At 43.0% G+C, this 13,241-nt stretch overlaps 1 protein-coding gene across 4 annotated transcripts in view; it reads right to left on the bottom strand.

Annotated features, from left to right (window-relative positions):
* LOC147883745 (nodulin MtN21 /EamA-like transporter family protein) overlaps positions 1-13,241 on the bottom strand; it is an 85,697-nt gene that overhangs the window by 59,640 nt on the left and 12,816 nt on the right. For all 4 annotated transcript variants that reach the window (XR_015543679.1, XR_015543678.1, XM_087398836.1 and 1 more), the window contains exon 3: positions 2,823-2,945. Coding sequence is in view for 2 of the 4 variants with exons in the window: in XM_087398836.1 (XP_087254962.1) it covers positions 2,823-2,945 (123 nt within the window). In the remaining 2 variants the exon portion in view is untranslated. The remainder of the gene's footprint in view (positions 1-2,822; positions 2,946-13,241) is intronic.

Genomic DNA, 13,241 nt, shown 5'->3' with positions numbered 1-13,241 from the left:
TTGAAAGGCAGCCTATCATGTGGAACAACAGTATTTTGGATGAGCATGGCAAACCACTTGGAGCTTCTCCTTACATGCAGTGGCCAAGATGAGAGAGGGACCCTACATCTACTGTGGGAGCATGGAAAGCCTTCAGGAAGCTTCCTGCAGATCGACAAGCCCAGTTGGTTCTTAATCTCAAAGAGAGTGCACAGAGAGTCCAACAAATTAATGCAGCCTTGCCCTTGGATTGGGTGGACACAGATGATATGCCTATTACTTGCTCCACCTGGATGAGGGCTTTTTCTAGATTGGGAGTTCCTTTACAGGTGATTGCTTTTCGTGACACTCATGAGGATGCCTTAGCCTTTGATGTTTCTTCGGGGGGCAGGCTGTCCAGATCCACAGAAGATATCTTGTTGGAGGTACCGTTTCAGCCAGTCAGGATAGTGGGCTTCATGGAGCATGGCTCTCTCTCACAGTGGTACTTGGATCCTGACCTGCTTCTCATCGCTCTAGGCTCATGGAGGCTGTGGCTCCATGGATGTGTCCCAATTAAGTTTTTGCAGTGGGACCCTGGGGAATGGATAGATGAAGGGCACGGAGAGAAGGGCATCCCCTTCTTTCGTTACATGGTCAGTAATGCCAGGAAATTCCAGCTCAGCTATAGGGGTTGGAGGCCCACCAGAGCTCATCATTGGGAGAACTTTCAGATTTCTGCTGACTTGCAGTAAATTTTTTGGCAAAGGCTCTAGAAATCCCACCCGAATAGAAAAATCACTCTCTTCTTTTGGCTTTCTATTCATGGTGGGATAGCAGTGAACCAATGGAGATCTAGGTTCGGAGCTCTGATCCTTCTTGCCCTCATTGCCTTTTCAGCACTTTTGTTCACCTACCCTTCTTCATGACCTAGGGATCAGTGGCTTGGCTCACTCTTTCAGGTCTTCTTTGAGAGACTTGACTCCTCTTGGCCTCTTCACATCCGACGACATCTTGTGGAGTCGTGCTCTCTAGAGGATGTTCCGGCCACTCTCTTCAGAGCTGCTCATTCCTCGGTTGACTCTCCATGGGAGATCTTAGCTAGCATTGCAGCATGGCAAATTTGGAGAGCCAGATGCACTAAGGCTCTGGAGAGTTCTCAGGTTCACCCTTCTCAGATCTTGGCCAGTACTTGGACACATACGGTACACACTCTGATGGCCATTTGGGCGACCATGCAGGAATCATCTCGAGCAACCTCCTCCAGAAGAGTTACTTTTCTTAGAGATTGAAGAGACTCTCCCTTCTTTGTTGAGACTTCTACAGGGTTGACTTGGCATTTTCAACCTCAGCCTTGGTTTCTTTCTACCTCAATCCTTTGCAGTGTTTTCATTACATGCTTAGCATGTTGTATTTCCGCACAGAGCTTGCTCTAGCGAGTTTTTTTCTTACTTGATAGAAGTCTCCTTTTTGCTTTTCAAAAAAAAATCTATATAATTGGTATTTCATGTTCAACCCTTGCTTTAACCATTCTTACATCGACGACTTCATCAGCGCTGGTCAATCGCTCATCAAGAAAACAGTAGTTGGTTGCTCATCATGTGAATGTTTTGCTAGGATCACTCGGATCCAGGCATGTCTTCATCTTGGTCATGCGAGCTGCCATGTCTTCATCTTGGTCATGCGAGCTGCCATGTCTTCATCTTGGTCATGCGAGCTGAATGGGCTCAGTTTAGCATTGATAGCTTGCCAAGTTCTATTTTCGACCTTTGAGAAAGGGCTTTATCACAAGTGGGGTACTACTGCTCTATGCCTGCTCTATGCCTAACATTGAGCTTGGCCTCAATTGTAGTAGTGCTAGCTACATCTTCCAAGAAACCATACACTTTGTTAGCTCTTATTTTTTGGGGGAAGATACCACAATAATTTGAAAAATAGGGAAGGGTTCTTATTTGGGCAAAAAAGCATCCTCGCTCTAAAACCACCTGGATCCCTCGTATGAAAATACAAGCTCTTCACAGTAGCTTGTTATGTATCTAGTGCAGCAATGAGAACACATTGTACAAGCTGTGTACATTAATTTTAGTCATTGCTAGTCGCTCATTGAAGCAACACTTAGTCAATTCCATTTCAACAAGGAAAAGGTAGTAGCATAGGGAGTTGATCCCATTTTTTGCAGCACAAATCAGCACGTAGTTAATATCTTCACAAAGCCACTAGGTGGCACAAATTTTGAATGGTGCAGGGACACACACACACACACACTTTTTTTTTTTTTGTAAAACCACAGCTTAAATTATCAAAGACTATGTAATACAGAAGGTGAACTCCGTGATGGAGTCACACACACACACACACACATATATATATGTATTATGACATCAATTAAGCTCACCTAGGGCAGCTTACTTGTACAATGGTGCTTATCGGAAAAAATTGGCCTGCCATGTGACATTCTAGGATTGTGGGAGCCCTAATGACTACATAGATTTAGCCTTGTCTTGTCTCGTGTTTTCTTCTGGCAAACTCATGCAAGTGCTGCTCTCTCCCTTTCTTTGCTCCCATTGCTCCACATTTCAATCCAACAACTCCCCTAGCCGATAGACTTAGTAATGAGAACTATACCCTCGAACAGACTTCAAGATCCACATTCAACACACGACCTCACCTTCATGGACTAAGTGCCTGACCAGGCTGCTAACATGTTCATCAAGCTTCATTGAAGTCCCTATCTTATTGTCACAACTATGTAAGTACAGATTCCCATTTATGTTCTTGAAAGAACGTAAAAAAACAAAAAACGAGCCTAGGACTATTCGATCAGTCACAAAGTCCAAAAGGAAAACAATATGTACAGAAAGAACCTCCAACAAAAGAAGACCGATGACACCTGTTGCCAATCCCACAATCCCTAGAGCACCTATAGTCTCGCCGAACAAAAGAGTTGCTAGTACAGCAACAGTAAGTGGTTGAGAGTCAATAATAACCTGTGTAACGTAATGCAAAGAACCAATAAGTTTCAAAGCAAAGTAAGAACATATGTATCACAAACATTCAAGATTGAATTAATCTCGTGATTTTTTTGAAAATAATATAGAGCTTCCTAGAGACTGTTCATGTATGCATCTTGCCTTCATCCAAAAAAAAAAGGACAAAACTGCCAAAATAACACTGCAAAATGGGCAAATATTTGCAATGTCACTCAAACTGAGTCCAAAGCTGCCCGCAACAGTCCCAAACTGCTAGTAAGCCCCAATTTCTTCAGGGAAATTGCATCTAAAAGAGGGTAAAATAGCTGAAAGCCCCGAAATTGCAGACAATTGCAATGCAAAAACGAAAGCCCAAATTTTGTGGAGAAATTGAGCTGAAATTGTGGCAAATCCACGAAAAGCCCCAAATTTGTCAAGATGCCCAATTCACAAAATGTGACCAAATCTGCCCACTTGCAAAGAGACCCTGCAAGCTAGCCGCAATATCTGCCCACGAATACAAAATGCCCCAAATTCTGTAGCAATTTCTGGCTAGAAAACCTGCAAAAAATAACCTGCATATGCAACCTTGCAGCAGCACCGTACAATGTACGGCCGAGTACACTGGTACGCTGTACGGACAACGGGCAATGGTACCGTTGTATGGTGTACGGCCGGGTACATTGGTGCCGGCAGTGGCACCCCGTACGGACAACAGCTTGACAATGGACTCTAGGTCCGGGAGCAGAGAGGCAAGCTTGACGATGGGCTCTACGTCCGGGAGCAAAGGTAGGCTCTGATACCAAATGTGAGAAAATAAGAGAGAGCAAGAGAGCAACCACGCATCTGAATCTAGGAACATTCCCAAACTCATCCTCTAAAAACACAACATAGTGCAGTTTCAATCTCACAATAGTCATTCATAAGATTGAAAACCATAAATTCCATCACACATAGCAGGGACTAGCTACTATGACATCCCCACTGACGTCATCAACACTCAACAGTGGGTGTAGACCATAGTATAAAAATATGCTCACACATACAAATCCACACACCCACCCATACTTGAGCATCCATTTATACAAAGTCTTCGTACTAGGTTTCTGTCGGCACTCCGGAGGTAAAGGGTATTCTAAATAGAAGAGATAAAATGGAAACATACAAGTGGTGAAGGTTTGTCTAAGTGACAAAACCTTAACCTATCCACTAACTGTAGTTAGGGATCCTAACTATGGTTAAGGGGAGAAACCTCTAATAAGGGAAAAGTGTCCTAACTCACCCAAGTTGACTCTCACCCCGTCAGATACCATCGCCTTGAATGGGGCATTCATAGGACAGTAGGCGGAGCGCAACAAAGTGGCCTCTAAAGATAGGAGGATGGACAAATGGCACCCACTCAAGCAGTGGACATCTGTTGGAAACATGGAGATGAGAGAGAGAAGGTTAGGGTGTGAGGAAATGATGCTCAAATGAAGACATGAAGAAGGCTTTCATTCATTCTTCAAGTATATCATGACAAGTGAAGTACAAGCCTTTATATAGGCTACTCAGACACACACTAGTACCTAGTGCATATGGGATAAGTCCCATGACACGTGGCACTCACACAAGACTCACACAAATAAACTAGTACTAGATCCCCTAGTACTACACACCAACACATCACATCACCACACTCTTTGGCTATGATATCTCCAACACCCCCCTTCAGAGCAAAGAGGTGTGAGGCCCAACACGCAAGAGTAGACCGATACCCCCTCCACCGCAATACTGCAAAGAGCAAGTCCAACTATCCAACACCTCCCGTGTGATAGTGACTTCTTAGTCAGCTTGCGACCGGCAAGGGAAAACTATCACTAGTCATCCCCCCTTACTCTGAACTGGGTGGTCAATACCATCAATCGAAGTAAAACACAATATAATCATTTTTGGGGGATAACCTAGGGCAGAGGACCTCTTATTGACTCTTCAAACATTCATTTTAGAGGGACTACTCAAGGCAAAGAACCTTTAACTCAAACATAGAAATATTTTTATTCATTTTATGCATAGCAAGGGCAGAGAACCCATGATCCCGAAGTAGCTACTGCACAAGAGTGTGCACATCCTGATGTGAAGTACGTCGCTAAAGAACCAGGCAAGGATGCCCTCGAATGATGCGTCGATGAAGGCCATAGGAGTGTCATGACTCTCAATGTGCCAATCGGAGGGTCACCGAATGCTAAGAAGAGCTTCAGAGGCTCCAAAATGTAAACCCTGATCAAAACGCAGCAAGAGGGTGTCCGGAAAGGCAAACCCTAATAAAAAAGCAGCAAGATTACACCTTGAAATGAGGCAGGACAGCTTCAAAGTGAAAAGCAGCTCCCTGGAACAGCTCCGAATGCTTCAGAGCTCTTGTAGATGTTCGCAGCAGATAGGTGGTGGCTGTAAATGCTCTAAAATACACACAGCAGTGTGCCCAAAGTCCAAAGGCGGTTGCTGTAGGTGCTCCAGAGGCAAAGGCGGGTCTCGAAATCTGCAAAGTGGCTCAGCAAGGCACTCCAAAGTGCTGCAGCAGGTCACCACAGTAAAAGTCAGCTGGTATATGTATGCTGGAGCGCTGGAAATAGCTCGGAAGTGGGCTCTCTTGAAGGTGGCTATGCAGCAGCAGCACATTAAAAGTGGATTTTGGTGATGAAGAACTTCGAAACAGCCCTGAATGGTCCACACGTGCAGTCGCAATGAGACGACCAGCAAGTAATAGGCTGCCAAGGGTGCCTAAAGCTCAAAAAACTCCCGAATGAAGGCGGCAATGAAGGTAGGCTGTGGAGAGGCTCTAGTCGAGTGCAAACAGCTAGAAAATGGAGGTAAAACAGGGTGAAATGAAGCAGGGCTGAGGCGGCTGCAGGCTGCAAGAAGAAGGGCCGAAGCAGAAATAGGGTTAGGGCAAGGGTGACATGGCAGCACTATGGAAGGTGGCTCTGATACCATGTTAGAAACATGGTGAAGGGAGAGAGAGAGAGAGAAAGAAAGAAAGAAAGAAATTTTATTAAAGGTCCACGGAAGGCCATACATGGCCTATGGGACACAAAATCATCCGAAAGGAAAATACATCATCAACGATGCGCCAACTAGGTGGCCTCATCGTAATACCGCTAAGATGCCAAAAATGGCTACAAAAATCCTAGATACAAAATGAAATGAAATAGAGTACCAAAATTGCCTAGATACAAAATGTAAAATATGGAATATGAGGAACATCGTCTTCCCTAAGGGGTCTGTGATCCAAAGAAATGATGGAAGTCATGGCCATCGACCATGCCTCCTGCCATGAGTGTGAAGATCTGGGCAAGTGTCAAATGGGCTGCTGGCGGTGCCAAGTCTCCATGGAGCAATCTCCTCCGAAAATCTGCCATCATCCTCCGTCGTCTAGAAATAAAGCGACGGGTACGGCCTCTGTGTAAGATCATCCTGCGGTGCTGCCGGATCATGTCATATGTACATCCTCGGGGTGGAACCATCGGTGCTCTCTGGCAAGATGGACTATCTCTGTGCTCATGGTCCTGCGCCTCGTCCTGCTCCTCATGAATAACCAGGTCTCTGGCAGGGATGCGACGGTGCTCTCTGAGGAATCTCTCTCTGTATCTGGTGATCTCCCTGATGAACAACGCTAAGCAATACTGATCCTCATACTCCATAATCCGAGAGAGAGGTCCAAATCCGTGCCCAAATAAACAGTGAAATCTGCCACGGATCTCATAATATAAAGGGCATCTGCAAACAAAGTGCTCCTCAGTCTCCACCTCCCCCATAGTGCAACAAGGGCATATCCTAGTCTCTCGCCTGGGTCTATGTCCGGTAGCTGTATGACGCATCCTGCCGGCCTCAACGTCTAATCTGTGGGAAGATACCCTGAGCTGGCCCAAGGCAATCCTGAGTGAGTGCGACATATGAACGCCGATATATCCTGGGGATATGATGAAGCCATCCTCTGAAATCCTGAGAAAATGGTCACGATATGTGGCCATCTTCGTAGGAAGCTCCGTGGGATGAACCCAAGTGCGAAACGTGTATAGCTGCAACAAATCTGCCCTGATAACCTGACTGAGCTCATGTCGAGTGAGAGGGAGGCGAGGGGCATCTATGCTGTATCGAAATGGTGGCAGCCTATCCATATCCAAGCCCAGCGAGGTGAGCCATGTGGAGAGTGTGTGGTACCAACAAAAAGTATGACCTCTCTCCGCTAACATCTGCGAGGATGTCAGTGCTAGCCACGGTAATCGTGCTCTGCCTGCTGCTGAGTCTCCGAGCGCCCTGATCCTATGCAAGTACGTAACTGACTGAAATGCTGCATCTAGCGCTAGGGGTGTAGCTCCGAACTCTGCGAACGTAATCTGATGCGGTACCGTGGGCTTCGCTCTGATCAATCTGGAGAACATGATGATCTGTAACCTCTCTACTCGTCTCCAATCTGCAACCCTGAGATCTCCTGCCCAAAAGGGGCTAGCATACATGACTGCAGGTCTCACCAGCGTATCGAAAAGTAAGGACTTCGTGTCGGGATGCTGAAAATGTGACTATGCACACTGCCTCTCGAGAAGAGCCAAGGCGGCATACCCTCTACTGATCCTATCTCGTGCTGCATGCGTCATGGTGAAGACTGGACCTCTAAATGTGGCACCCAAATATGTATACTCCCTGACTAGCTCCACCTCCTGCCCATCAAATGTGAAAGAGAAGAGTTAGGGTGTGAGGAAATGATGCTCCAATAAAGACATAATGAAAGGCTCTCATTCATTCATGAAGTGTGACAAGACAAGTGAAGTACAAGCCTTTATATAGGCTACTCACACACACACTAGTACCTAGTGCATATGGGATAAGTCCCATGATGACACGTGGCACTCACACAAGACTCACACACATAGACTGGTACTAGATCACCTAGTACTAGACACCAACACATCACATCACCACACTCTTTGCCTATGATATCTCCAACAACATCATCTTGGGAGCCATATGGTGGCACCACTTCGAAGTTCACCTAGACTATCAGAACCAAGGTTTGGACCTCAAAATTCCAAATCACGAGGGTAAGTTCATCGCTTGGCTAAAGAACACTTTGCCTCGCCCTTTGATTTTCGCAATCGAGATGGCACGCGAGATTCGCAAGGGAGGAAAGGCATACATTGTCTATGTCAATGCAACCAGCACAAAAGTTTTAGCAAGGACCCCCGAGCAGGAAGCTTTTCTTCAATAGTACCAAGACATTTTTCTCACATCCATCCTGCCTCCAGCATTACCACCGAGTTGGCCAGAGAACCATCGTATGGAGCTTTTGCCTAGATCATCACCTCCCAGCATTTCTTACCGTCTCAGCAAGACAATGGAGAAGGAGCTTGGGTAGCAGTTAGAGGAGTTGTTAATAGTTACGCAGTGGCTTAGTCCGCCCCAGTAACTCATTGTCCATAGCTCCAATCCTCTTCGTCAAGAAGGACAACTCATCTGAGATGTGTGTGGATTACCATGCACTGCACAAGCTGACTATCAAGAGTAGGTTCCCCATGCCAAAAATCGAATACATCTTGGAGCGTCTGTAGTGAAGGGAAAAGGGGCAGATTTGAAGATGGGGATAGAATAGCAGAAGGGAGGGAGGAGAAGAGAGGGGAAGGCGAAAGAGAGAGGAAGAGAGAGAAGGATGGGGGATAGAGAGATAGAGAGTGTGAGCATAGGCAGAAGGAAGCAAGAAGGAGGAGGGAGAGTAGATAGGATTAGATGTCACATCCAAAAAGGTACATAGTAGTGGGTGGATGGAGACTTGTATAGTCCCTCTAAATTTTCCACCTAAAGGGCCTCTAACTTGGCCTCTTTTTCCCCTTCATTACAGCCATCCCTTCTCATGGAATTTTGCCCTCAAAATTTCATATGAGGGCTGTTAAATAGGTGCAGCAAACAGCAAATAACAATGCTCTCTAGCTGCCATGAGTTCTCATCCTCAGGGAGTCCCTGCCACTTGATAAGATACTCGGTGTAGACTTTATTTCAGAGTACGTGATCCCTAAAACCCATGATGCGCTCCGGGACATAGAGTATGTGGCCCTCCTCATCCATAGGTGGTAGCTCAGGAAGGACTTGGGCATGCTGTCCGACATGTGGCTTCAGCAAGGACACATGGAGAACTTTGTGGATGATCCTGTAGAGACCGTAATACCTGTAAGCAAGCTTCGTGTTGGTGTTACCCTTCAGCGAGGCATAACGCTTCTTATGGAGGCGTAAGTGCACATAATCCCCTTCTTCAAAAGACAGATACCTCATGTGTTCATCCGCATACTTCTTCTGCTTGGCTTGGGCATCCTGCATATTCTTTTTATATATACCTTTGTAAGACTAGAATAAGTCCAATCATACAAATTTAGAATTTTTTGTTGTTCTAAAGATCAAAAATCTACAAAGAAAATAAAAGAGAAAATGAAAGAGAAGAAAAAAGAGGTAAACAAAAACTTTTATGAAAAGCAAAAGGAAGACATACTTAGCAAGCAAAGCAACACTTATGTCGTCATCAGTGCCCAAGCATAAGCAGCTATACTGGGTTTCTAAAGACCCGCGGAGTCTCTTGGGCAAACCCAGTGCTTGCTAAAATACGTCAAATAAACAAAAGAGAATGAAAACAAGAAATAAAGAAAAAACGAAGCAGGTGACTTAAGCAAAAATAAACAAGCAAGTCAAGAAACAAAAACTTCCAAAAAACTAGAATCTCTCTCTCTCTCTCTCTCTCTCTCTCTCTCTTATCTAAAACATAAAAAGTTAAAAGGCACTTTACACTTATGTCTCGTTTCTGCAAAGAGGCAAAAATACATTTCTAACTTAGAAAGCACAAGTATACTCAAACAAACTCTCTTTTGAAACTAAAAGAAAAACGGGCTATTCAGCTCCCCGCTTTTTGTTTTCAGCTTAAGTTCAATCATTCTAAACAAACCTAAGGCCGAAACACCATAGATAAAAGACTTCATATCTAAGAATGTGCGAACTTTTTTCATTATTTTCCTTGGATTATACCTCTTGTGTAATAGTAAAGTGATCAAATTACTACAATGAGTGATAAAAGACTCCTTAGTTGTACAAAGGCGGGAAAATCTATGGAATTGGGAAGAAATGACTCCATATTTTGCCAAATCAGAAATGTTTGAGTCAATGTGAGGCATTTTTATAATGTGTAAACCACTATATTCAGGTTGTTCACGTTTATCGTATATATCAACCTCTAATCCTATGGTAGATTGAGAAAGTCTAAGATCTAAGAAAACACAAGAATCCCCTTTTGAAGTGCAGTTCAGTTCACAAGAGTCACAAGGATAGATTCCTTCTCCAAAAGCTCTAGCGTCTTTGTACATAAAGTCTTGAAAGTTAGGAACATCTGGTACAAATAAATCATCTATAAAACGCCTAACTTGACTAAGCTTATGTAAAATGATAGGGCAGGTATTGATAGAAATAAGACGTTGCATAAACTCAAATTCATAAGTGAAAAGATAAAAGTTTGCTAAAAAGACGGCACAATTAGTGCCCATGGGGATTCCTATAACTTGTTGAAACAAAGAATCACCTATTGTGATGTAAAGATTATCTAAAAGAAAATCTATCCAAGAGCAAACATCTTCTACACTTACTACCTTTGTGTATCTTTTCTTTTTAGAACCTATGTCATGATCTTTATTTTTTAGCCACAAAAAGTCAAAGCATAAGGCTGTTTTCTCAACTTTTAGCACTTTGCATCTATCTTTGTCAAATCTCAGCTTGAAAACTTCAGCCACTAGCTTTTTAATTCTAAACTTCAGGTCTTCCAGCTCAATCTTTGTGTAAAGCGTCGTAAAATCATAGGTTTGAAGGAGAATAGGAGACTCTTTTTCCTGAATGCTTCGAGAGGAATTAAAAAATTTTACAACAGGAATCACTCCTACAGAGTCATTTAAAATCCAGCTTGAGTTCGAGGGGACATCTGCCTCTTTTAATAAGTCCCTCCAAAGTTCATGGACACTAGGCAACATGGCTTTGAAGCAGTAGCTTAGCCATTTAGAGATATTCGTCAAAGTAGTCTCACAAGCAGCTGCAATAAATCTTGGCTTTTTTGGAGTTTTGTGAAACTTCCAAGCAGCACAAAGAAAAGGTATGCTTGGATTGCAAACAAACCCAGAAGACTTGCAAAAACTCTGATGTTTTGAGATCAAATCCTTTTGAGAAACTAAGGCGGGGGCGTAAGTTTTGGCAGACGAGTTCACTTCTCTCAAAAGACATTCTAAGTAAAACTTTTTGCAAATAAAAACAAAGTTATTGGAACATTTGTCCACATAAGAAATGACAAAATTCCTATGGAATTTTCGAAGAAGAGTTTCATCTTCTTTCGAAAGATGGTTACTTTTCTTTGAGCAAATAACCGAAGGGACTTCTTCTAGTTTCAAAGCAACTTTCTTCAAAATCTTCCCTTTCCATTCTGATAAGATATTTTTAACTCCTAAACAATCTTCTAATTGCAAAACAAACTTTGAGATTCCCTTATCCATAGCTTTTAAAAGGCAAGACTCTTTAAAAGAGTACAATCGAAATTTTGTGCCTTTCATGAAAAGGTCTCTTAGGTTACTAGAAAGCAAAATTGAGGTATCAGTTGTGACTACATGTCCTAAATCAGCATCAATAAAGCTTTGGAATCTCTTACTTTTACAACAACAAGGTTCTTTAAGGATAGAAGATTTTGAATGCTCTGAAAGCCTTTTACCTATCTCTCCATAGTTGAAAGCCTTTTGTCCTAAAGTTTTTACATACTTCCAAGCTACTACTGGATGCTTCCAAATTCTTCTCACAAAATGAGGGAGAGAATCCATTACTTCGGGAGACTTCAAAATGGAGTTTAAGCCTATCTTGTCAAGTGAGGGAGAAGTAAAAATACAAATCAAGAGTTCCTTATTTAGATAGACTTCTTTGCTTTGAAATGAAGCTTTTACTTTTAAGAAGCGATCCAACGAAGTTTTAAGTTGTATATAATGGAGCTTATTTAGATTCAAATCCTCAAAAGAGAAGTTTTCCAAGGTGTATTGAAGTTTAAAAAGAACTTTGACATTATATTTTTCAAAAACTTTTATTGAAAAAAGACCCAGTGACATTAATCTATCTAGGTAGAGTAGTCTTCTTTTATAGTCTCGAGAAGCAAAAACTCTTGGAACTGAGGAAGTTAAAGGAACTAAAGGAGGAGGAAGTGGAGGAAGAGGAAGTGAGGGAAGCAACTCACGAACTACATGTGAGATTGCAGGAGAGCTAGGACAACCTCGTAACATAACTTTAGGTTTCCATACGATGTTAGGTGTATGACTATGTTGGTAATGATGAATGTTAAAGGGCTTGATATGAGTTCTCCAGATCAAAGGGTTCTTTTTAGAGGTTCTTTTATTTTTACGAAGAGTTGATTTTCCTTCTAAATTAAAACCTCTTGGGAAGAAAGTGTGTAAAGTTCTCATCCAAAACAATTCACGAGGACGAGCAGCCTTGTAAAAGTCCTTGGCATTATTAAAATGGCCCTCTATATGCTCAATGGGAAAGCAACGAAAAGATTCAAAACCAGACTTTGCCATTGCTGCATATAAGGGTTTTGAATTCTCAATTAAGGAATTCTTCCTATGAATTTTTCTAGCTTCCCCCAACCACTTATCCCAAGACTTCTGTGTGTCATGACGAAAATGCCTCAAATACTCCTCCAACCATTTGTTCACCCTTTCTGACTATCCATCCGTCTCAGGGTGGTAAGCAGTGCTAGGTGTAAGAGAAGTGCTGTAAATAATTCCTGCCAAAAGTGACCCATAAATTTTGCATCTTTGTCACTAACAATCTCTCGAGGGAAACCATGATGCTTAAAAACATGCTCGATGAACTGCCAAGCAACCTGTGATGCTGAATAACGGGTCTTAGTGGGTATGAAATGGGCTTGCTTTGTCATTCTGTCAAGCAACACAAAAATGCTATCCCATCCCCGCTCTGTGGAAGGCAATCCTATGATGAAATCCATAACAATGTGAGTCCATTTGCCTTCTGGAATAGGTAATGGCTGCAAGAGACCCGCGGGTAACCGGCTGTCCACTTTATTTTGCTGGCAGTGCAAACATTCATTGACAAATTAAACTACATCCCAACACAAGCCATCCCAGATAAAGCTCTGTTTAACCTTTTCATATGTCTTAGTAATACCCGCATGTCATGCCATAGGAGATGAGTACATTTCCTGTAAGACCAGCAGTCGGTACTTTGAATGTGGCACAAAATAAATTGTGTCCTTGCACCACAACA

The sequence above is a fragment of the Dipteris shenzhenensis genome, chromosome 27 (genome assembly GCF_047967505.1).
Source record: "Dipteris shenzhenensis isolate YYH24624 ecotype China chromosome 27, Dip_SZ_1.0, whole genome shotgun sequence".
NCBI lineage: Eukaryota > Viridiplantae > Streptophyta > Polypodiopsida > Gleicheniales > Dipteridaceae > Dipteris > Dipteris shenzhenensis.
This window is presented reverse-complemented; position numbering and strand designations above follow the sequence as displayed.